This window comes from Leptosomus discolor, chromosome 12, assembly GCF_034619465.1.
Source record: "Leptosomus discolor isolate bLepDis1 chromosome 12, bLepDis1.hap2, whole genome shotgun sequence".
NCBI classification, from domain to species: Eukaryota; Metazoa; Chordata; class Aves; order Leptosomiformes; family Leptosomidae; genus Leptosomus; species Leptosomus discolor.
In genome coordinates this window covers 16,732,908-16,760,038 of record NC_141402.1, presented here as the reverse complement: position 1 = coordinate 16,760,038, position 27,131 = coordinate 16,732,908, and the positions used below count along the sequence as shown (strand labels likewise).

The 27,131-nt window shown below is 37.3% G+C and overlaps 1 protein-coding gene across 1 annotated transcript in view; it reads right to left on the bottom strand.

Moving 5' to 3' along the window:
• The window catches only part of GAS2 (growth arrest specific 2), an 82,855-nt gene that overhangs the window by 14,937 nt on the left and 40,787 nt on the right, over positions 1-27,131 (bottom strand). The window contains exons 5-6 of the mRNA XM_086472323.1: positions 25,337-25,481; positions 22,347-22,454 (exon numbers count right to left, since the gene is read on the bottom strand). Of these exons, the coding sequence (XP_086328449.1) occupies positions 22,347-22,454; positions 25,337-25,481 (253 nt within the window). The remainder of the gene's footprint in view (positions 1-22,346; positions 22,455-25,336; positions 25,482-27,131) is intronic.

Below are 27,131 nucleotides of genomic sequence, written 5' to 3'. Positions count from 1 at the left end.
ATGTCTGGACTTTGTTCCAGTTGAAACCATGTTGTGTTGAAAAATAATATGCCCGTCTTTTGCCTGCTATTGAAATAAATATGCTGCCAGCTCCCTTAGTGGTAAAAATCATGACCCATAAGTTTGAAAATTAAGTTCAAGGTATTTTGATTTACCCAACACTCAAAACTGATTTCAGTTGAGATAGGTACAGTAACGTTCTCAAGTCTGCTGTTAGTACTTCAGTTCAACATGTCAAGTCCAAAGTCATAATACTTTGGAAGAAAAGACCCAAACTGCAAACCCCAACATTAAAGCATAACCCCAACAACTGGTGCTTTTAAACATTTTTCCTAGCTGACTTTCTGAGCTTCTGCAGACCTCAGGCCCAAGCAGGTCAGAGAAAGGATGGATCAAGGACTGGATGTGTCATTGGCCATTATTCCAGTTTATATGACTGAGCTTCTCCATGACCTTGGGAAATGAATTCCATGAACACACTCTTTTTTTCTTTCACTACACTTCCACTTACTTTTTTGACAATCTGATCATCTGAAAACCTACACAGAATCTACTTTTACTATGAGTTTTTACAATGTCCAACATGAGAGACTTGATCTTGTTTAGGTCCTGAAAACTTCACAACAGACTAAAACCAGAACATATAATGTGAATAAGGTTATAAAACAGAACTACCCCATTGTCTTACACTGCAAACCAAAGATTTGCAAAAATATCACCACTCTGTCCTAACCTTTATGCAAACAGAGATATAACAGAATAATTTATTCAGAATTCCCAAATTTCAGGATTTTTTTTTTTTTTTACAGTTGGATCTTGTTCTAGCCATTTTAGTTTCATCCTTTTTTTAGTGAAACAGCTACTTTTCATAGCTGTGCATCCCATGCTACAATATAACATTACTTAAAATAGAAAACGTTGTTGCCTGGAGTAGCAAAAAGCCATGTACAAGATGAAGTCGCTTTTAGGATAGTATAATGTCTTCCTGAGTCACAAGATTAAAAACCTAGTCAGCAACGGGAAGGTATGATAGCATCAGCTATCACTTACATGAAGAAAAAAATTACGGCAAAGTATGGGATCACGCTCATCTGTTCATTAATGAGTCCCTCAAGGGCATCACTCTTATGTGTTTCTGAGAAATAAATAAAAAATGCCATGCCTAGAGTCATCACAATACAATTCAATTACTTAGCACAGTCTATGCAACAAAAAAAAACAAAAACCAACAAACCAACCAAAACCCAAACCATAAAAACAAACCCACCAAACACATCAGGATTGCAATTACAAAGAAAATCACAAGGAGGCAGACAAACACCACAATCAATTAAACGCATGAGAAAAAGGAACAAAAAAGGATGTTCAGGACAAGCGAAGATCTCACAAAGGATAGTTAGAACTTTTTCACTTGCTTGTGTAATAAAACAGAATAACAGAAACTAAAATCTCTAGACACCTTAACAGGTTCAAGGAACTGAATGGCATGTATTTGACAGTTGCAGATTTATCTTTGTGGAGAACTAAAGAACATTTGACACTGTAGAGGTCTTCTGCACTGATCACCATAACCTGTACCTTGACTTTAGACAATTTTCTGTAGTTTGTCAACTCATTTGGTATTAGTACCTCCCTCTCTTGGTTTGACACTACCAAGTAAATGCAAGGGAAGATGATAGTCAGAGGTGTTTTATAGTCTGGGGAAAGGAGGCCTGCACAATGGCACATATCCTAGCTGTGAGATAGAGACCACAAAGACTGTATGCTCCTAGGATGGAGCAACAGCTAGCACTTCTATTGGATCATGGGAAACAGAGGAAAATCTCTCTGGGTTTAAGCCAGAGCAGAGACCCATTGTTTCAAGCACAGACACCTGAAAGGGTAGGCACGTCCCTATTTTCAATTTCCATTCAGGCTTACCTTTAGGTTGAAGCGGTTTTTGAAAAAGATTATTTCTCTCCTCCTGTATCCACATATTTGATTTCCACAAGCTGAATTATGTCACAAGTAACAATCACCCCAGCAGAACAGTTACACTGAACTTAAAGCAACAGCTCCTGCTGTGTGTTTGGGCTTAGACATCCACCACGAAAAGCTTGCTGCTGTACCAAGGGTGGTTCTCACACCCATAATGTCCACTGCTGGATCTAGCAGGGTCTCTATTGCATCTAGCAGAATCTCTGTATCACCTTTAACCTGTGCTACGTTGAGATGACATTGCCTTTGGAATTTACGTAGGAAGTTATTTCATTACATCTTTTTCCAGGAAAGCAATGAGGAGACTCAAACCAAAACCCTGCAAAGCATTGCGCACTGAGGGTCCCAACAAAAGAATGTCAGTAAGATTTGTATTTTTCTGGACATTCTCAGAATAATCTGCACATTTTCAGGTGCAGAAGTGCCTAGAATTTTTTGGATGAAAAGTTCAATAATGCCTTTATTACTCAGACCTCTTACCTCTTCATGGCATTACTTTCAGGACAGGCAGAGTGCTGGCATGTCTGATCCTACCCACAGGAGTAAATAACATACAGTGACTATAATACCATTTCACTTCCTCAAATTTATGAGATGTAGGTTTAATTATAAGCTCTAAAACATGCTTTTTGCATGACCTTTAGCAAGTAAATATACTGTAATTCTGTACTTCAGGTCTCTAGGCTGGGCATAACAAGACTCATTTTTTCCATTTCTTCTGTGTACTGGCTTGCTGGCTATTCACAGATAGGATCTTTGAATATATGTGGATAAAACATCAACATTAGAAAGTACAGTTTCCAAGACCTGATGTAAACCAGTCGGCGGGTATCTACGGTTGAAATTAAAAGCAGCTTTTAAGACTAACACATGCATTGTCATGACTCCTCACTGAACGCTTGCAGATGAAACTGGTCTGTGCGTACAATTATTGAGCCACCTGCATGTGCCTGAAAGTGCAGCAACTATAATGCACAATTTCAACGTGCAGCAGACCCCTATCTCACTGTGACTGCAGCTTATTTAAAAATAAATAAATAAAACCCAAATAGACACAAACCCAACACGATGCGTTGCAATGATGATAGTTATGAAGTTACATTAAAGTGAGAAGTTTAAAACTGGGGAAGCCCCAGCCATGTGACTACACTGGCCTGGGGAGATATGTGCCAAAGCCCAGAAATTATTCAAGAGGAGCTGTAGTAAGCTTACAATCCACTTATTCCTGTGCCAAAGAACTAATGTTCTTTTAAACAGCTTTTAAAAGCAATACAATATACCAGCCAGACATAAAGCCATTTGTCCTTGGTTGCTTAGTGATCCTAGAATACAGATGTAAAGAAATTCGTCGGGCCTATATTCTGACTAATTCAAAAGGTCACATGCTATTGTCTAGTCTTATCATTAAATATATTCAACAATGTGGTCTGTTAGAAGAAAACTATTCCTTTATACTATCATCTATGAAAAGCACTCGTTAAAATGTGGCTGCATTGAGGATACTGCTTACAAAATCTTCTAATAGCAACAGGAATTAGTGAAGTCACTGAGGTACATTTATTGTGTTGTTAAGGATGATTACATTTCAATCATTTAATCCACTTATTTTTCCTCCATCTTTCCTCTACAGGATGTTTTTCTCCTTCACTTTCCACAACCCACAAGCTTTAGGGAAATCTGCCCTCTGCGTTATAGGTGAGAGAAAATTAAAACCTGCCAAAGAATGGAAGCACAAAGCAACAAGTATGAAAATGGAGACGTGGAGATGGGTGCAAGCCTTCTTTTTACAATTGCCCCATGGCAATCCAGTACTCCAAAATGGCAGAGGAGAAAACAGGAAACTGCTCTCACCCCAGTCTCCCAGCTCTTTGGTATTCTGAGGCCAGAATATTCCTCCAATAGGTGCAACATAATTTTGGTACCAGTCCAGCAGGGACTATTGCTTAACATTCACCTTAAGGTGAAAGACTGCATTGTGGATACTTGTTGTGGAGCAGTTGACATGCAGCAAACTCACACCCTAAAAGTAACTTGGTTATTTTGCCCAAAAATCTAAGTAGCATAACCTCGCTCTATAGAGATGTAAATTCATTCCCAATTTACTGAAACAGATCTTCTAGTCTAACTCTCTTCCAAAAAGTTCTGGACCATGGAATGAAGGCTTGGTCTCCCATTGCTTCCCCCCGTGGTGCAGTGAAGGAAGAGCTGTAATCACATCTCCTCCCACTCACACTCTCTCCGGTAGGAATGTTGCCACCACTCCAGGCTCCACCTCCTTCCCTTGATGAGTGGCAGGAGGGCGCCACATTGCCTTAAGCACCTTACACCCTCACCACTTATCACCAGCAGTAAGGAACTGTGGGCTCCAGACCAATGCCACTCCTGCCTCACCTGGGTTATGTCATGTGTGTAAAGAAGGGTCCGTGGACAAACGTTGTCGTGTATCTGGTGAACAGATAGTAGTTAACAATTGATATTTAACACTACTTAATTATACCGAATATCAGTATATTCTACACTCATTCTAACAGCTATTTTTGATCCATTTCAGTCCAGGTTTATAGGGGCTTTTTTACTTGAGAGCAGTCTCTTCAAAAAATGCATCATTTGTATATTTTATTTCACTTTACTTCACACTATCTCTCCATCTTAGTCCCGAGTGTCAGCAAGTCTCTGCACTGTAATTGTCCTATGGCCTCACTCTAACATCAGTTCCCCCCAAAATCTGACCCTTATCTCTTCTAGCAACACTATGTTCTCACTGTTGGCAAATTCCAGCTCAGTTTCTTTTCAGAATACGATATGTCTTTACGTACGTGGTGCAGTCTAAATACAATTTTTAGTTGCATGTAAATTGGAATTAAATAACAAAATAAAGGAATAAACATTATCTAAGAAACTAAGGTCCCAAGCAGTCAGCACACTGCCAATGCTATCCTGCCATACAACTGCTTACGTTGACCTGTCACTGGAAGCAGCACAGCTACAGCTTTTATGGGAAAATTATCTCAGAGAAGAACCTTTTGGTTACCAGCACCTCTAACAGGTAAAGAGTTTACAATAAAAATATCGGTGAGCTGGCAATATTCAGATAACATTCCTGCAACCACCACTGACTGATTTTATTCACAAGAACTGTCAGGATTCTCTAAGATACTTCAGAAAACCTGTGCAAAGCACAAGTAGCCCAAGATACTGGTCACCTGCCTATAAAGCGCTTCAGATTCCTTCTGTTTTGTGACCGTTAGTTATGTTAAAAACCTTAGTCCATGTGCTTTTACATAAGATCTAATAGTCAAAGAATACAAAAGCCTCAAGATTTGTTTTCCACAGTCATATATCAACAGTTCAGGGCACGACCAGAATTATGAAAACAGTCAGAGATGTCCCGAAGTAAGATGCAGAGATTTGGAAACTGCCTCCTAACTCCATCCCCTGTTTTTTAAATCAGAGCTACATGCATAACCAAGAAAATTACATTTGGAAAGTATCTAGAGACAGATTATTTTATCAGATCTTGCTTAAATTGAGACTAGAGATTATTCATTTAAATGAACAGTCCTGAAATAAGCTTATGTAACTCCATGAGTTTCATTAAAATGTCTTCTACTTTACACTGGGGTACTGGGGGGAGAACGAGGGTAGCATAACTTCAATAATGTTTATACTTAGGCTTAATTTCCTTTAAATAGTACAAAGCATCCTCTCAAAGTTTTCAAAATTATGTCAGTGTGAGTCTATGGGGTATGATGTTACAACGTTGGAATGAAATTATGTCACTGCAAATCTATGAAAGCAACATTGTAAGTAACGAACCAAAGCTATACTAATGTGTTAAAAAATTGTGAAAACAGTCTGAATGGAATAAACAACTTTGACTCAAATGAAGATACTGCAGACCAGAAATTATTTATTGAAGACTGCAATCATCAGTCTTCACTACAGATCCAAATATACATATAATTTGGCTACAGAGCCAAATCCAGTCAAGTGCAAACTGTAGCATATTACCTAAATTCAAATCCACCGTGGTTCAAGTGACTGCAGCTTGCATGGAACTCTTTGGGCCGAATTTGGTCAGAGTATAAATAATATTGGAAATTACATACCAGGTACAACAACTGGAGAAGAATGCAAATGGTTGGAGAATTGAAACTAGCACGTCATGCGGACAAAATTTCCTCCTGATACAACGTGAAAGCAGGAAATCCACATCTGGTCACTCTCCCAGTGACCCTAAAAAGTCATCCAAATGCAAATCAGAGCTGATTTAATTGCACTGACAAATGCATGAGCACAACTTACCATATGACAACATGGCTGCACGATATTTCACTATTGAATGTTTCTTGACCACTTTTTTCCTTTCTTTCTGTGATCAGATTAGCACTCACAGTCACCTTGAATCAAATTTCCAATGCATTTGAACCTAAAATGGGTTTACTCTGAAATTATAATGCAATAGAGAAATGAAGGATCTGTATTTCAGCCAGGGCTGAATGAATTTTACATATTGAAGTTGACTGTGTCATTTTACCCACATGACTACTTTGTCACAGTCATTACACCCATTTTTGGACCTCCTTACAGCACTCCATATATAGTCTTACACCATTACTGAACATAACTGAACATCCAAATTACAGTGATTTCAGTTCTCAGGAACATTAAGAAATCTTTCTAAATGTTCTAAACTGTACACATATGAATCATCTGAGTTTGGTGGGTTTTTTTTTAATGAGGCATTTCTTTTAAGACAGTTTAGCCAAAGTGAAATCCAGCTGGAATCATAAACTCATCTAGTTTGATGTGTAATGTTAATTTTTTTTTAATTGTTTTGACACAAGACAATACCTTTTACATGGACATGAAACTGCTGAGATTTAACAGTTTGGTAAATCTGGGTGATAAAAGAGAAAATACTGATGTTTTTGTTCTCCTCAGCCCTGCTTTGACAGCACATCTGATATTAACTTTGTGCCTAATCCTCGCTTTTCCACGGGACGGATCCAGGAAAAAATCATGGTAATACTATCACTCCTGTTCTGCAGAATTCCAAGTTTATCTTTGGAATGCGTTCTAGGACAGTTTACTGTACTGTATTTTCATGACACTCGTGAGTGGCTGACCAGGTGCCAAGCCCTGAAATCCCTTGGAGTGCTGTGAGTGCTACTAAACAAAGCCACTTCCTTGGTGTGGAAGTTAAGATAGAGAACCAACGGGGTCAAAGGGAGAAGACATCAGACTTAAACAGTGCACAGATTTTTCATGTAGCACTTTTTTTCTTTGGGATATTTATAATTTTAGGACCCTGATAACTCTCTTGACACAGGAATGAATTATTTAAAGTTAGTATTAGTAATTTCGTTTAGTTTTGATAGCTGCCAGCTGTAACCTGACGGCACTTAGATTCAGTCACATGGAAATCCCCTGTTGTATATATTCTAGTATGTTGGATCTCTTTGCACTCATCAGTTTTATATCTTTCCGCAAATACCAGAAGAAAGATCTTTTTAGGTTCTGGCAAAGATCTTGGAATGGGAAAACCTGCTAGTTGCCAAAAAGGCACTGATTACTGTAACAGAGTAGCCTGGAGTTTCTATTCTTTCCCTTTTAATATGTAAACTTGTTTCTGATTTAGAACTGACTCTCCTGGCAAAGGTGTTTTTCTCAGTGCTAGTTTGTGTATAGCCAGACTATATGTGACTCTGTTGTCTTAGAGTACACAAACCAGCTTTCACTTAGTCAGAAGCACAAATAAGTTTTATACCATTTATTCCTACATTGCAGGAGATAGAGCAGGTACACACAAGATAGGGACAGAAACAGTACTTCTATTGCATGTACAATTTTTAAACATGATTTCAAGAGCAGGAACTATGGAAAACTCCTTAAAAAAAAAAAAAAAAAAAAAAAAGCTGAACTACCTTTAGAGAAACCCACCATGCAAGGGCACTTGCATACTTCCATACTTCATCCTTAGTTTTCACTTCCTTCAGAGAAATGCTTTTTGCTTTCTGCTAGCATCCTACATTTTCCTTTGATAATGCTCCAATAGAGAATTTAATGAATGTTTTCAAGATGACCTTGCACAATGATGAAATTTATTTGTATGACTAGAGAGGGAGAGTTTGGGGGGGGTTATAATTTTTTATTTTTTTTTTTTTTTCCCATTAAGGTGATCAGGTGATGCTCCAGTAAATCCTGGAAAAGCTATGGAAACATTCTTGGCTGAAACGCCGGCTCAAATATTCTCTCTCATTCACTGCTGCTACATCTAAGATGTGGGGCAGAAAGCACTTCCTATGTCCCACATCTGTGTGGTGTGCCCTGGCCACATCTTAATCCAGGAGAAAGCAAGACTTTTTTTTTTTAATCTTATCTCTCCCCTTACATTCAGGTTTCCACAGAAGAGAAGCCACAACAGCTCTAGCTGCATACGCAATATGGACATTCAAGAAACCCCATGAGTCCAAAATTATACCTACTTCATAATCTAAACATAGTCAGAGCTGAGTAAAAGGAACTACTGTTGCAATCCCTAAAAATCTTAATTGAATTTACAGGTCTGTGAAATGCCTAAAGCCTTATTATGATCCCTTAGTTCATTCACGGTGAATAAATTATTCTTTAAATATATATATATAATCTAAGCATGAAAATTCTTGACTTCTTGAAATCACATACTGAAATTCTACAAATGTAACATATTAAACTTCACCAGCAAAAGTGAATGAGTGCTTCCTTTCAAAAGGGATGCTAAAGGCCAAAGTCTTCATGTCCAGAGTCCTGCAAAGACTGCAACTGCATGACAAGTTAGATACAGTTACTCAGCCATAACTGCTTGAAAGCAGGTCCTGGCAGCATGTATCTTATGAAAAAAAAAAAAAAAATCAGGTCTTACTTAAAGTGTACCGCTTGAGAAATCGTTTTTTCAGCTGGCACTGGGGAGATTAATTTCCACGGAATCCTTGTGCACTAATCTTTGTCTTCACCACGTCTCTCACCTCATGCTCTTTCGAGTCTTTTCACTACAGTTTATATATTCTGCAAAACAGTTTGACTAGATTAGAAAGTAGCACATAGACATAAATATTTCCAATTCAGGACCAAAACAGAGAAGAAAAAACTAAAAATCAAAACACGCAATTTCACAGATTGCTTTAGGGTGGGGATTTGGCAGGGTCAGGCGACACCAAGAGGAGGGGGCTACACTCAGGTCAGTCAGTGCATTTGGGTGACCAGCTTATGTGTAGAAGCTCAGCTAGCCTGAATTTGCTTGAACCCATAGGCACTTTGTGGAGCAGCTAGGGCAGGAAGCACGCCTCTAGGATAGGTCAAGAGCTATTTCTCAGAAGGAAAATATCTACACTTGGGAGATTGGGGGAACAACTGAAAATCTGTGGTAAACATTGGAGAAGGAGTGGTAAATTTCAAGCACCAAGAAAAGGCAGGACAGTATTTCTAAATTTTCTCATCCTCTATCTTACAAAGTTCACAACTGGCCCTACAGACTTTGCTACCACCGAAGTAGAGCACAGAATGGAAACGCAGAACCACCCGTCTGACAGAGGAGGTATCCCTGGGAGCACGTGTAAGTGCACACGTGGCAAGCGAAGCTGCAGCCTGATACGCAATTCCAGATCAGCGTCTGCCTACGCTTTGGTCTGAACTGCAGTCGTCGTTCAGCAAATCGCGCTATCAGCTGGACACCGCTCTTTGATGTATTTTGAGCTGATATCACATAAATTTCAGTCAGAGGACTATGGTGTCACGGATAAGAGAGTGGCATGTGTGTGTCTGTACACGTCTACGTGTAGGTGTGTACACAGCCCCCCTCAGATAAAGCACACGCTGTGGCCAGGTAACACGGTGTATAAAGCAGACGAGAATTCCTACATGCAAACACACGTATTTAGATGGTACATCAACTGGTTCATAAAATATTTTCATAACATTTTTTTTCCACTTCTGTATTACAACTAAAGCCGAAAATCATGTGTTGTAAAACAAAGCTTCTTTAGACTGGAGAATCTGTTAAGCTAGTTTTAGCTGTCAGTCTAAAAAGGCTTTGCTTTTAAAACAGCTTTTGTTATTATGTTAATCTTGAAAGTGGAAACTGATTGTTAGGATAAGACTGTTAGTTTTAACTTCTTACTGGTCATGGATAACCTCAAGCAGTAACTCTAGACAGAGACAAAGCTATAGAGAACTTCCCCTTAGACTGGCACTACTAATGCTAAGCACCAGTTCTGAGAAATTCTTCCCATATTATTTCCTGCTCAAAACATCTCCCTAGCAGAGATGAATTTTTAACAGCTAAGAAACATGAACAAATTCCTCTTCCGGACATGACAGTGTAAAAAGGTAATCATTTCTATTTTTCACATCAACATCATCTTTCATCATCAGTATAGTCTTATTTTTGTATTGGACTCTTTAGTATTAGCAAAATGGGGACATTATGTAACAATTCTTGAAGTATTAAAAAAGTGAATACATTAATTTTCACTAGAATCTGCAAAAAATTATTTGATGGCTCTAAGCCAAATACAGCCAGACTCTTGGCTTCGCAGAACTCATTGACCAACCTCTTATACAGAAAGCGACACATTGCCAGACCTGGATCAACCACTTGATCTCCACATTTCCTACAGCAAAGATTTCACACCACAGACACAGTATTACACAGTATGGAGCTCTGAGCTTGAAAGCATCTCATCTGGCTTAACCCTCAGTACACCTTTTTGGAAAAAAAATTAAAACCACAGTAGAAAAAAAATTAAAACCACAGTAGAAAAAAAGAGGAGTTAAAAAAGCAGTATCACAAGCCTAGCCAGTACGTTAAAGACATCTTGCAATGCTTTTCACTAGCTGAAAGAAGGGATTTGGATGCTTAGCACATTTAACAAAAGGTCTTTCCCCTACTGTTCTATACGTACTCAGGTACTCCTAATCCACTGGCAGCTCACTTATCCTCACTAGCTTTTTGGTACTGACAGGATTTGCTGAAGCACTGAGAACCAACTTAACTCCACAGAGATATGTTTTCTTTTTTGCACTGCTTCCAAGAAGCAGGGCTAGGTCAAGACTCAATACTTAAATTATAATATCTGATTAAAAAAATCCAAACCAACCAACCAAACAAGTGCCGTGTCGTGTGTGTGTGTGTGTCCCCCCCCTTTGCTATTACTTCTCCTTAGTGGGAAAATGTCTTTTAAAATTAGGCCAGGAAGGCAGTAACCCTCAGCAAATTATCTACATTATACCCGAATCTGTAAGATAATGAAACACAATCACCAACACATGCAGACCAGGCTTTCACTGGCTCCTTCAAAATCAGGGCTTAAGCTCAGAGTTCTCTTATGTAGGACTTTCTGTAGCATCTTTTGCAAATGCTATATTTAATTTAAACAAAAAAAATTACCCACCGCTCTACCAAAGCAGATTAAAGAGAACGAGGGAGATTTGAGAACAATGTACACTTTCAGCATGAAAGCGCCATGATATCATTCTTTGGCTTGCCAATGTATATACTTTGAGAGACTGGGGTGGGGAGGAGGGAAAGAAACAGAAACAGGGTTCTTTGTACCCTTATGAAACACCAAATGACTCCCTCTCCCTCTTGCCCCTCAGTAAATCACGAGGAAGTAGTTAAGTAACATGAACCAAGCAGTCAGCACAAACAGCATAGTCATTGCTGGAAACCTGGTTTAACTAAAATGCCAGCCTGTCATTTTACCTGATTTATGTGATTCTGCTTAGAGGGTTTTAGGCAGAATTCTGAATGCCACTGTGGTTCTACACCTTAGACACAACAGAATATTGATATCTAAAACACATACTTTTTGCAAAGAAGGATTTTTAGGCCAGTCAGGATTATCCTTACGTTATTTGTAATAGATGTCTGAGTTTCACACGTATACAGAGAAGAAAACATAATAGTAACTATGGCCTGAACATCAAGAGGTGTGGGGGGTGTGTTTGGTTTTTTAGCTCAAGCTGCAAACTGGCTTGGAGTTTAACTTCAGGCATTAATTTTACCTCCCACTCACAGATCTCATTGGCTTTCACTAAATTTTTTGTGCTTTTGAACAGGGAACAGGCTGGAAATGTATTTGGTGGAACACAGAAAATGGACACTGTTCTAATCATTCCAAAAGAGAGGAACTGACCTTATTTGCAAGTGGAAATCACAACCTGTTGGCATCTAACAGGCTGTTGTACCAGCCACTAAGACTTATGGAGCCCAAAGTCAACGTGTTGCCCTTTTTAATTTTTGCTGTGTTTTCCCATGTACAGCAAAATTAGATCAGGCAATTAGAGATGGTCTAATCAATATCCACTGGCATAATATGAGCTTTGCAACAAGTTTTGTGATTTCCACATTGGAAATTTTTTCCCAGAACAGAAAAAGAACCATGTTAAAAAGCTAAACAAAACAGTTTGAAAATTTTCTAGTAATAAAAAGGGAAAATGGGAGTTGCTTTTGTTCACTTTATGTTTACATTTGCCTAACTAAAACATTCCAGTTGTGTGTTACCTCCCCTACTGCCTTGATAAATCTCAGCCAGTTAGCAGAGCATCAGACCAGGAATACTGATAATGCTGATGGATTTACGTGGGATTTTACTTTTTCTCCCACATAAGAATCTTTTGCAGACTCATGTTTTCGACATTGAATTTTTACTGATCTATGTTGAAGTTGTAAAAGTTAAAAGTGTTATTCTCTTCTTCTAATTTCAGTTTACCTGCCTGCTGGTCCTTACATCATGACACTGTGGGATCTCAGCAGCATCCATCTTAATGTGTTGGAAAGTGCTTACTAACCGCAAATGACAAGGAAATAGCAATAAAAGGAATTGTGAAAGTCTTTGTTGTGGACTCTGGCCAGCTTATTCTCCACCTGACTTTTGAGTACCCAGGGAACCAAGTGATTCCTTTCAGTTGTCTGTGTAACCTTATGAAGGGTCAGCTTCATCCAAGCGCTGCTCTTCATGACTGTTTCACTAAGATACTCCTTCCTGGGATTTAAAACAAGATTTAAATACATGGAGGACAGGACCCAAACCAAAGCCAGAAGACAGAGTATAAAAACATCAGTAGTTTTGTAAGACTGTCTAAAAGGGTAATACAGTTGGAAGCATCATGAATTAGGCCCTCAGCAAGTCAGTCAGGTTCCACAGAAGTATTGGCTGCTTTTGTTCGGTGTTTAAAAAAAAAAAAAAAAAAAAAAAATCTTGTCCAATACAGTGAAGACAGCTGAAGAAATGAAAAAATGCAGATCATTGTCCTGATGACCAGATAACAAAAATAAAAAGAAGCGACAGCATGATAAACCTAGGAAATATTTGACTGGGAAACTTTTTAGGTTAGAAATTTTCAAACTCTATGATAGAGTTAAAAGAATTCCATTTACTTTTCAAAAAAATATTCAAATATTATAAATCAGCTACACTGTTTGAAACTAAGTGAGCTAGAGCCAGTCTCAAACATTGACCTTGGTTGAGCATTTGCAATTTCTGTTGATGGAGGAGCCATGGAAATGTAATTTTGGTCCCATGTGAACTGGGGTAGTCATCTGCTGCAACTATATCCATTTGTGACAGGCAAAGAGGTCACACGTTCAAGAAGCAGAGACAATAACTGATACAGTCTATTCTAGGGTCTGTCAGTTACCCGTGGAGAACTAGTAGAACCTATATTTTAACCTGTTCAAGATTTTTATCATAAACTAAATTTTATATACATTCAGCTCAAACAGCTTGAATGGGCAAGTTGTCACATGAGAACAAAATACACGGTCAAATTTGAGTGCACATAACCTTAAAATCTTTTCCTTAATTTTCTCTTACTGTAAGCGAGAACATTTGCCAAACAGTTTTTGAATAATTAATTTAAATTAGCAAATGAAATTTAAAATATGAGGTAAAAATAACTATTAATATTGTGCTAAATTATTAACAGCAAATGACATTACAAAGGAAAATCTTATTACATTGTAGTTACATAAAATGTAAAAATCTGCACTTAAAAGAATTGTACAATATATCTTAAAAGGATTGTTTCTATGCTATTGCGTATGTAAGATAGGTAAGACAGATACAATGAATTTATCATGACAACTTCATAGTCTTTGGCTCCTGGACAGATTAATAAACAATTCAATGACATAACTGTTACAGATAAAAGTCTCATTCTTTTCTCCATTCTCTACTGTGAGACTTTCTTGATGAATACTTTTTTTTTGGTTTTTGAAAGAAAAATCAATTCGTATTGACTCACATAGATGCAGATGAAGTTTTATTATTTTTTTTTTTTCCTTTTGAAGTTGGAATACGACGACATCTCAAGATAGAATCTTAACAATGTAAAAAAAAAATCCCCATAATTTAGGCCAAAGAATATCTCAAACTGATAGTTTACTTTTTAAATTTTTAATGAGAGATAAAGAATATAAAATGCCATGTAATTCTGTAAGTTGATTAACAATTCTGTAAGTTGATTAACAATCCAGTTAATCAAAATAATAGAAAGAGAGGAACTGCTTGTTCCCCTCCACCGAAAGAACCCTGTAGGCATCAAACCTAGGCGAGATGAATGCAGCCCTCGGATTCTAAAAAACAATACTGATTTTTTTTAGGAGAACAAAACCCAAAGTTAAAAAACTCAGCTTCCTCCCGTCTCTTTAGAAAGAGTGGGCATCTCACAACTTCTGCTAGAAAAAAGCCACCCTAGTGGAACAGACGGCTTGATGAATGCATTGGTAAGCAAATCATGAATACTCTCATTAAAATACAATGTTCTATGTTTCAATGTGACAAAGAGGATTTGGAAACAGAGTGTTTACTACTTTTCTTCTGGTCAGAATTAGAAGGCAGCACAGAGGACAAACTCATCAATAAACACGTGGGATACAATCCTGCTGCCTTTATTTATGGTAAAAAAAGTACTTTACACACATCTTGCATGTTGCCACAGAGGTAGGATGGAACTTCAAAATAAAACACAGAAGATATAAATAGTTTTTAGTGAACAACATGAATGCATACAAAGTGTAACTGGATGCAACAGGAAGAAAAAAAACCAGTGCTTTCACACTGATAAGAGAATGACAAAGAAATAAAACACTTTTTTAAATGCACTTTAACTTTTTCCTATTACTTCAGGAATGGAAAGGCCAAACCACATTATATAAATATTTAAAAAGCCTACATACCATTTTTGTTAAATCATGGCCAATTCAGTTCCATGTAGAACCATCATTCTTGAGTCAAGATATAAAGCCCAGCTGGAAAACCCCATGTAAGCTACAAGTTCTTTAAGAACGCGACGCTGAAGCTAAAGAATACTGCAACAGGTACCAATGTACTTCTGTGCCTGGATCTCAAACGTTCAATGAGAATCTCTGATGAACAGTGCAGAAACTTCGGTTACTGGTGCCACCACATAAGCCACATTTACTGTCATTTCTCTAGACGGTAGTATGAGTTATGTTTATAGTGTGAAAGTATACTGCATACAAAGTATATCACAACAAAGAATCAGGGTTTTTTTCCTTTTAAATTATTATTGTATGCTAATTATCTAAAACAACAGTGAAGAATATTAACTTTAATCCACCTTATAAAATATTGCAGCATTGTCCTATAAAAGATAGACATGTTTTCCTTGACTGTGTTATTATTCACATTACTGTTGTACAAGACCATTTCACCTCATCAAGGAAGACGATAAATAAGAAAATGTAAAGCTCAGTGCTATCCTTCTTAATGAGCAACACCAAACAGCTGCATCTCCAGCTCTAATGCACCAGGCTTACTAGTTCCAAACTGCGGGCATTAGCTGCTGTCTCTTCATTAATGTAAAGTGTATCAATGTCTACTAAGTGTTAGATAAGTTCTTACAAAATTATTAATCTATTCAACAGAACCACAACAAGAAATTAACAACAAAAAGGGAAATATTTTCCACTATTAACATTTTCAGTATGAACTTGTGGTACCCAATCTGTGGCTCTCAACAATAAAGGCTTTTTCATTTTGCAAATTCTTGTCTCTAGGCTAACGGTGGAGTGGATTAGCAGTTTATCTGTGCTCTTAGATATGCAGATGCTCATCCAGTACCTTTCATATAAAAGGAACCTGAGGAGCAGTAAAAAAAAGGGGGCGGGGGGGCGGGACAACAGGAGGGGAGTTAATTTGATCTACTTTTCTGTTCTCAGCACTGTAGGGAAAAAAAAAAGCCTGAAATAATGAGATCTATAATACATAACATATTTATCTAGCTTTGTTACTCATCTTTATTTACCTTTGAAGTATTGAGAATTTTTTTGTATAATTAGTTACCACACATAAAACACTGCTGCTACTGGTCTGCAGGGCAATTTGACCCTGGCACATTCCTTCCAGAGAGGAAACTCGGGCACCCAGGGGGGTCTTTGCTGTCTTCAGCTCTTGCAGGCACTGGCTGCATTAAGAACACACCAAAGGCTTCCTAAGCCTGAACTGCATCGCTAAGGAAGCCAGCTGAATTCTTGGGTGGTGCTTTTAAAGATACTACACATATAGCTTCAGGATACTCTACCCTGGCCTCCTGTTCTGAGCCACCTCCCGAGGGAGGTTTCTCTTTCCACTGACTACAGGGAACCGAATATTTTTATAACTTCAACTCTAGGAGCCTAAATTATAAATACCTTGGCAGGAAATTACTGCAGGTGTATTGGTAATTTCAAGAACTAGAATGTGACACTTCTCAAAGATGCAGTACATCTTAGAAAAGCACCATATGATTTACTAAAGATTTTTCATACATCCAAGCAGAGTTCTCATTGTACAGTATTGCACAGAGGGAGACACTGGGAATTAAAGACGACACAATATTTAATTGTCCATGGAAGGAAGTCACTAGGGTAAACAGGTCTAAGCTAGTGAGAAAAACTGCCGAGCTATTGCACAGTCTGTCAGTTCCACTGAGGCAGAATTTCACATCGGAGATACGTTCTGTCGAAACATCTTCAACCAAGACTAAAGAGAACACCATTTGGGTGAAAGTAAAAAGAAGTCACTCCATCACTTTTCAATGAAATTAGCAGCTAAGAATTTGACTTGCACAGGTTTTTTGTAAAGAAGTTTATAATGAATCCTTTCAAAGCATTTTTGCTCACAATATGCATTCCAAACTAACCCAAACACACACAAGTTCTAGACACTAAATTAACATGAATGGCCACACAAAAGAAGCATGTTGAGGAAAAAATATAGGAAACTAAATCAAGGCAGGGGAGAGATTTAATTAATTTATAGTACTTTATGGGTTTGGCTAACCCTCAGTGAAAGTCTGTCAATCACTTAACTAGAAATGCCAAGTCTTCACAGAACCAGACAGTGGAACTGTAGCTGCTCTTGTGTTCAGCACAAACACAGCATCATCAAGTACAAAGCAAACAGAGAGATGTCCATGGACTTCTGGCTCCATGAAGGCTGCTAAGCCTGTGTAAGAACGGCTCAAGACAGGATGGGGAAAAGAAAAAAATTTTAAAAATTGAGAAGCAGGAGAGGAAATGTAACAACGAGAACAAGCACGCTGTAACGTGAGTTGGGGGAGGGCAGAGGTCTGCCTAATGTCGCTCAACAGATTAATGGCAGAATAAAGAAGAAAACAGATTTCCTGACTGTCCTATAGGCAGCACTGGACTCCAGTCACCCCACTGACACATTCCCTGTCACTGTTTGACCAAGAGCTTCTGAGTCTTGTGGACCAAAATTTACTGGCCCTTTAAGGACCTTTTTTATTTAAAAAAAAAATAATAAAATAATACAAAACCTGAGAAGGCAGAGAAGAATGCCACCTTCACTAGCACAAGTAAGACTGGAGCGTGCCAACTATTCTATGAGCGTAAAGCAGTTGGAAAGGAATTGGCAGTGTCCAGCCACCCACTGCTGGAAGGTCTCCAAAACCACCTTACATCTGGGACTTAAATTAGGCTGGACATGCCTTTCCCTGTGTCTTTTGCAGTCTAGAGTTGAGAATTAGTATGTCTATGAGCATGAGGAGACTGAGATTAGGAGCCCAAAGAAGAGGGCAATGACTGTCACTTTCCTGAGGTCCAAGGTGTGTTTTCAGAATTCACTGGCAAGATGATTCCCAGGCATTCTGCTACGTGTCCTTTGGAGTTAGTTCAATTAAAACTCCTGATCTGCCTATGTTTTTGACATTTTAAATATCCCTGAAAGGTATTTTATATGGATAAAGCTCTAGGGAAGGAATTTCAGTGCCAAAAAGGTAAACTATTTTGTAGACTAGAAGAGAACAGGCTTGGGAAAACTGTTAAAATCCTAGGAATAACGAAGACAATAAAAGCTAAGTAAATGGCCCTGAAGAAAAAACAAAACACAGAAGCACACCAAGCAAAAAATATGAATGTGACTTATGTGTTTGGATTCGAAAAGGAGAACAAGACTTTTGAGTCTTGAGAACTACATAAATCAATCTGCTTTCCATTTTTCCTTATTTCCAGTTCTTAGGTGGTATATCATCCCTACCTGGACAGTTTGGAGTGAAGCGTGCTTCCATATTTGTATACAAGGATACTTTTCTCACCAGGAAGAAGCAATAGCATACACCAGACTGTCTGCAGAGTTATTTTATAAATATACACATACATATTACACATACATATATTTTGATAGTGAATCCCAAAATAAAGTTTCTACATAGGTGCCATAGCAGGCAAGGAACTCCTTTTATTTTCTCGGATTTAGAGGAGGGTAGTATTAAACAAACATTTTATTATTACTACAGCAAAATAATGCTAAGTGATATTAATGATTAAAACTCCAAGGTCAAATGTATAAAAGCAATCACATGCTTATCACCAGGTCTGCAAGGCAGAGAAAAGCCCTAAGTTATAGGAAAAATGGTAAGATTTAAAGCCAGGACCCGTATCAGCTAATCTGACTCCAGTGGCACAATGAAATAATTTTTCCACTGTGCAGAACTCAACAATTTGGATGTTATTATGGGTACAGACCAACAGGGCAGATCCTTCTGAGAGAAGCTCCCTAGTTTGTGGAAAGTGTACATCCTTATGCATATACAGTATAATAAACGCAAGATAACTTGAAATAAGAATATTTGCCACTGAAATGGTAAAAAAAATTACCTTTTTTTAAAGGTCTGACTGACATTTATTACTATAAAAGTCTATCATTCTCATTAACTCCTTTACTGCCTTTTGTGAGAAAAAAGCACTTGAAACTCTGTGGCTCTCTTCATGCATTTGTGCAATGTAAGCTTTCATGACTTATTCTTTATTTTTAAAAATAAGCTCATTAATTCAGTTCTACTTTAAAAGATTAAGACTTGTTCCCTAAAGCACTCCATGGCATAACAGCAGGACGTAAGAGCGAATAGGCAAATAATCGATTGTGTATGGCACAAACACAGAGATCACACTAAATCTAAACCAGTGTTTCAGTTTTAAATAAGCTAGCAGTTTCATTTACTTCAAGTTATTAACATAATCCATTATTGCAAAATATGCGTAAGTGGAATTCAATCTTTCATTCCTATATGGCAGGAAGGAAAAAGGATTAATGAGCAGATAAATTTTTATTGAAAATAAAGTTTTGCATCTAAGCCACCACAGCATTATGGTAATCATGTTCAGTTTATGCTCTACAGAACTACTTCATGTGTGTATAACTGCTTTTGTGACACCCATTTTTATCAGCAGACTTAAGTATCTTAATGTTTTCATGAATTTTTATCATTTCAATTATTTCATGGATTTCCATGGTTTATTTTCATCACGAATTTAAACATTTTTCCACATTACAAAACACAAATCTTTATTCAAGTAATTTTAATGGGACCATTACCTTAAGAAGTCACTAAGTTACAAGAGAAATTTTGAAGGACTGCCCCGTGTTTTGCTACATATTCCAAAGTTGTTGTTGTGTTTTTTGTTTTTTGTTTTTTTTTCCTTAAAATTACTTTTGATTAACACTTTATCAATTTGGTGTGATTTTTTGAATGAATTCTATGTTCTGTCAAGCTTTATTTTTCTTTACTGTTCCTTTTTCACCTGTTTCATATACAGATACAAATTAACAAGAGGGACTTGGACACTTTTTCTTCCTTTTTTTTTTTTTTAACAGAACTTGTAGAACAGGAATAAAACAAATTTGTTAAGGAGATAATATCATTAAATAATTTCTGAAAAAAAAACCCATCTTAACCATAAATGAATAGGTGTTAACTCCACTTTAAACTTAGCTCTTCTGAGTTACATCACATGGCATGCTTGTAGCACCACTGAAACTACATGGGTTTTAAGTCCTATATATGTTACTGGGAAAGCTAATAGAGACAGTAACATGTATACTAATCCAACTTAAAACAATGAAGCTTTCAATCTCCATTCAACTGGAACATGTCGAGTTATAAACAAATGGCATGTATCTGGCTGTGTCCTGCTGTGGAAAGAACATACAACATAGGAGGAACTACTTCAGCGGCATCAAATAGGCTGCCAAATATCAACAAAATTAAAAGTCAGCTACACGGCACAAGTGTGTTTTCCCTCAAGTGTCCAAAGGACATCAAAGAAAGGGTAATAAATTTACTTACGTACACAAGAAGAACATGTAGAATAAAGAGTAAAAACTTACTGTGATCCAGTGAAGCATTCCAAAATGAGGTTCAAACCAACAAAAACCAGAAGACAACTGACTTAAAACCCAGAAATAGGGAATTGCTCCCACTGAAGTTCATGGCAAGTTTCCATTGGTATCAGTTTTGTAGGAATGATCTCTAATACTGCAGTTTAATGTCTGATCTATATTATTGTTATTTTTTGGCACAATTCAACCTGGAATGCGGTAGCGTGATATGAAAAGAGTGTTTTGTTTGCAAACTTGGAATGAAATCTAACTTGGACTAGATTGCACAATAAAGAAGCCAGCAAAAGGGAATTTGACACTCACCATTCTGGCAGAAAAACTTAAGTTTCTCAAAACTAGAAGATTAAAAATACTTTGGTATTGTTATTCGAAATTAAAATCAAAAGGAAGAAAAGGTAAGTGTTAAACTGTGCCAGATTACTGGGATCTTTGGTTAACGACCATTACCTTCTTCAAAGTCACTTGAAGCTAGTAACAAAGCTAGTATCTAATAATACTGCAGAATTAAAAGAAGGCTCACTGGCTAGGAGACAGAAAAGCTATTAATCCTTTATACTAGCATGTTAAACCTCAAACTATCTGTGACAAATCCTGTATTTCTTCTTTCTAAGCTATTACTAATTAACTGGGAGTTCTCAATCCCTATTCAGCACAGTACTTAAATATGTGCTCAACTTTATACACATGAGAAAAGCTAAATCCTTATCTAAATTTGACTTTATTGTAAGTTAAGCATAAGTTTATGACAGAACAAGCTCTCTGGTGGTTTGTTGAACTAGGAACTTGACTTCTACAGATGGGAAGGAGTCCCTCTGACTTCTTTTGTTCTCACAAGTGCTAAATCCTCAGTTCTATCAGGTCACGGTTGTGTGCATTGAGCAAAACAGGGATAACAGTTATTTGAGAGCAAGAGCTATCGTTTTGTCAAGTCATTATTCAAGGACAGTACATGTAAAGAGGAAAATGAAAAGACGCATCGTATGAATCAGATTCTTAACCTACTACTACAGAATAATATGATTAGCGTATTTTCATTAGTATTACCATAATCACATATATAGACGATTAAGAGACCAAAATTAAGTTTGGATAGTATATTTGTCCTAAATTCAGCCAGATACTAACGCTAGCAAATATTTATATCATCAACTAACTTTATGTGGTGAAAGTTAATATACTACAGAAAAAGCCTGAAATATAACACTGGGTTTAGAAGTTTCTGTTAATCAAATGAAGTATTATGGACATTAACGTTTTGCTCACCCTACTTTAGCAGTATGTCTTAGTCATGACTTGGCCATTCAACGATCATGAAGTCTTTGATCTGTTTCCTGACCCATCAAATAGTATTAGTCAAAGCGGGAGAAAGGCTGTTTTAATGCAGTGGATGTTCCTTCAAAGCAAACTGAAAGTCACCATATCCATTTGTGAAGACTTTTGGTTGCCATTGATCAAAGACAGAGCAAATTCAATGACCTAAACTTTGAAGGATCTGCCACATGCTAATAATTCCATGGGTCAGTTAACCCACTGCAGTTTATTTATTCCCCAACAGCGTTATAAAAATGAGTCAGTGCTGATTAACAAGAAAATATTTTCTCCCGCTAATCAGCAATATAATTTGCAATACAGCAGGTATCAGATACTAGCAATTCACTACAAAATAAAAAATAAAACCTTTACCCTAATAAAGAGGATCTTCTCTCCAACTCTGTATCTTCCTTGTGAAAGACGCTCCACACAGAATTTATTAGGGCATTTACAAGGTGGATCTTCAGAAATGTGTTTAACCTGAAAAATACAGAAATTATTAATAGAAACTGTTTAAATTAGCATGCATAGAAAAACATTCAAGATGACATTTGCCGTAACATGATACCACTAATCTAGGTCTTCATCTATTACATTTTCCCAGTTTTTCTTAATTTTCTTAGTATTTCTGTAATCCCAGGCTATGGTGCTTACAGTATTAAGAACTATTTTACAGCTGTGATGCGGTAAAGGTAGAGACAAGTGTCACACAGTTCAACATAAAATTTGCTGAGAAAATACAGATGGAAACTAGTTTTTTGCTTTTTATCAGCTGCATCAGCTTGTGAAAACTTGGCCTTGCATGTGTTACCAAAGGCATCAATGCTTAGTAAAAGAGTATTTTACACTCTTCAGTGATCTGAGGGTAAACAGCCATCAATGCCAAAAGAGTAGATCTGCTTGAGAAACAGGTATTGACATTCAAATCACACTGCTGTGTAGGAACAGCAATAACAAGTGTGGCATTTTCATATACTGCATTCTTCTTTGATGAAAGCTGACCCAGTATGTCAGTGTCAAACAATGCAAAATGCCCGAGGAACTTCCTAGGCTTTTTGTCCACTTCATATAATATTCCAAAGGCCTTTTCAAACCCAGTTTGTAAACCAAGGCCTGTAAAAATGGTCTGAGGTCTGGGAAAGAATATTTTCAGAATAGCTAACAAATTAAAAGTCTTAAACTCTTTCAGAAACAAAAAGAGTATCAGGGCGAAGCTACAGCACTCTCATAGGTGTTTTGGTAATCTTTAATAAATGAAAGGCTTCTGAAGTACAACCAATATTCTACAAGCAGATCTGAAAAACAAAGTTATGGTATGTTAAATAAACCAGAAAGAAATGAAAAGTTAACCAATTATTGTTTCTATACCAGAATGGGGAGGAAAAATGCTTTTGCAACTAGCCCTGTTGACCAATTTAAAGGCTTTCAAGTTATTTCTCAAATTATTAAATGTTGTTATACGAATAATTTTATTACTTTGTGTACTTTTTTAATTTTTTTTTTTAATCAAGACATGATATTTTTGTGAAAAATGTTATTTTAAAAGAACACTTAGAGGAACTTTACACGTATTTTACACAGAAAAAGTGTTTCTCAAGTATTAGACGAGTTGTCCTCTGTGTGAACGTACACTCACAGTATTATTTTAAGATTAATTATTCCAGTGATTTTTATCAGCATGGGTGAGTGGTAGCCTCCATTTCTGGAGAATCAAACTGGATAGTCAGTGTACAATCGGAATAACTTACATGAAGTCAGTGGTTGATGACTTAAATCCAAGTGCAGGTTGCTGAGAATGCAAAAGGTGCATTCCTCTATCTCTTGGAATGTGGCACCAAGACTGGGATTGTGCTTAGAGGACTATCTGGCAACGGCCCTCTGAAAGCTGCCCAATAATCAGTGACTTCTGACGTAAAATGCTATGGCATTTATGACCTCTGCAGACACTCTTCAAATTTGAAGCTGAAAACAGATAGCGCGAGCTATGCCTTAATAGCTGCGTCTACCAGGGTTCACCCAGGCAAGCAAAAACCCAGAGTAGCCGGACCTAACAGGTTCAAGGTTCTTTTGAACTGTGTAAGCAAAATAGAGCCACCTTTGGCCTGTGGAGAATGAAAGCCAACAGATTTATACTGGTGTAGATCAGAGGATAATGAAACCTTCACTGCTGATTCTGCTATAGAGGCTTCCATTACCTTACCATCCCCAAGGACACAGAAGTATTATTGAGTGGAATTTGGAAATCAAATAAGGAAGCAGAGGGAAGACTTATATCCTATTTTATTTTGTGTCTGGACTATATGAGCACTGCTGCTATTTTATGGTGTGTCTGGGGCAGCGTAGGTCAGGAATCTAGCTGGATGAATTCCATTCTGTTTCTATCCCTACTGCTTTCTAAATTAAAGGAGGTGGTTGGAGACAACCTTCATACTCTCTTTCTGTTCCTACAAGACATGCAGTCACCACCCTCCTTCTACGCTTAACTGTCCTTTCTCAATTCTGTTGAAACAAAAGTGAGTGCTTTGCAAAGTTAAGGAAGAAATACAGAACTTAAATGTTAAATGTAATTATTTGCACCAAATAGTTCAAAGTCTTTCAATAAAATGAATGAACATTATATTCCATCTGCTCTTTGTAACAGAAAAGTGGCACGTGGATTTTTCAAGAAGTGCTTTGTAACTCCCAGGTGGCACATCCACCTTGTAATATAGCAGTTACTATAGTAACGGCTTCTTTTTATAGAATATATTTGTACTTTTCAGGTTTAACCTCTTCATGGTCTCAAAATGTGTCCTTTTCATCTGATTCCAGCTGTTTCAAATGAACTCCTCTAGGGTATGCAACAGAGAAATGAACACTACAGTACAGTGCAAAGAGTTTAATGAAATTCAAAGCAAGATATTTTCTTTCTAACAATGAGGAAAAAAATGCTTAGGTTTTTACCATGTGAGAAGCATGCAGAACAGCAGCATAAAAATTAGGCTGAGACAACTTAGAAGCGTTTGTTAACATTCTGTACAAGTCAGTATAGGCCAAATCTCCTAGTCCTGACTCAGTCGTTTCTCAGACAAAACACCAAGTGGGAGTTCATGTATAAGAAGCGAACAGAAAAAGAAAATGGAGTAATAAGAAGGGAACTTGGCCCTAATCACAAAGCCAGGCTAAACTGTAGATCTCCTACACAGTGTGACGCTTTTTCCAAACTTCAGGCATAAATAACTGTGGTCAAAAATAAATTAACTCTATCAGTCTGCAAATCTGTAAAACACAGTGAGATGTTTAAACTCAGGCTTATGTGTGCTTTGCAAGTAAGTGCATACCAGAATGGGTCAGATAGGAAGAAGCTTCCTCCCACAACTTACAGCATCATCCAACAGTTTCCCCGTGCTCTTTTTCCCAGGAGATTTTGTTGGTGATGGTGAAGGAGACGGAAGGGGAGCTGAAAGTGTTTCCTCTTGTTCAATCTCTTTTTCCAACTTTATTAATCCAGGAGGCTCCACCCCAAACCTTTTGGAAACATGCAAACAAATTACTAGTTCTTACAAAGTATTACATATTTTAAAACAAAGCAGTGGAAAGAACTTATACTTCCCGTACTGCACTACTGTGCAATAATAAAATGCCACATGCATTAGTAAACATGCATAAAATATATCAATCATAAATGCAATCGCTCCAAATTAATACAAAAAAAAAGAAAAGAGTTTGGAAGGAATCTCTCAGTTGATCAAATTTACAGGAAATACAGGGTTTTTCCAACTTCTCCGTCTGACAATGTGTATGTTGGTGAATGACTAATTTATGAACAACACTAGGCCTCAAAAATTGCTATACTGTGTAGGACAGATTCAAGTTCAGTACGTTAGCTTTTTTCCCCCTCTTTTTTTTTCCAGACAACATCCTTTCTAATTACTTGACAACTTATACTTTGTGTTAGTATTTTTGAAAGAAATCCAGATAAAAAGGGAGTAAAGATTATCCTGGTCCCAACTACTGCACCGAATTTATAGATAAATAAATTAAGACATGGCCAATATTTTTCAGAAGTGGCTAATGCTTTTTCTAACTGATTTTTGAACAGCCAATCTTCAGATCTCTGTTTACAGTGGCAAAACACTTGTAACTCCAACTAAAACAAAATACACACAACTTTGGCATGGAGCATCTCAAACACAGCACTTGGAGAGCAAGGCTCTTTAAAACAATGCCTGCTTTTGATAGCTTTATGGCAAGTGATTAAGTCAGTATCTCACAGCAAGCAGCAGAGCTTGGACAGATGACAGAAGCCTAAAAGCCCATCGCATTTTCCTAATCACTGATAACTCCCCTCTTTTTTTTTTTTTTTTTCCTTTACCAACACTGAACAAAACCCAGAAACCTACAAAGATTTCCTTTTCCAGAGAAGGGCTTCAACTTGGAAAAGTTATCATGCCAGGTAGGCTTCTCACAGCAAACTACTTGAATAAATGAAACCATATTTTCTTCTGTGGCAGAAAAGTCCATAGCCCAGATGCAGAACTATGCTGACTTATCTAGGTAGAGACCTCGACACTAAAATATTGAGCACTAACAAATACGTTATGAAAATCTAAGCTAAATACCATAATAATGTTAAATGGGTACAAAGGGCATATGCACATATACTATCTTTTGTGGTTTTCTGATAACTTTTAATTTAGTGACACTACTGCCTAGTAAACTAACACAAAGAAAACCAAGAACCAAATCTGCTTGTATTGGCTTCTAACTGGTGCAGTCTGCCTAATGAAAAGTCAGCCAACATTGAAGCAAGCACTTACATACAATCCATTTGCTTCCTGTCTGTCTGCAGATGCCGACAGGCTGTAAATCATTAAATTCCCCCTAGGCTCTAAGCCTACACCTGCATGCAGCCTTACTCATCAAATAAAACTCTTCCATCTAAGCAATGCTGCTTCTTCGTTTCTGCTGCTTTTCATAGTATCCAATTTTTGTTGTTGTGACAGACTTTTAAAGTTCCCTGTACTTCCAGTATCCTGAATCACTCCAGTGATAAGCTAAAAATTAATACTAATGAACAAACATACATGTGTTTTTTCCCCACATATTCTATCGACCTGAAGCAAAGTTGTTGGAAAGCTGAAATGGTAAAAAACACAGCTTTTCTGGGAGGGGTAG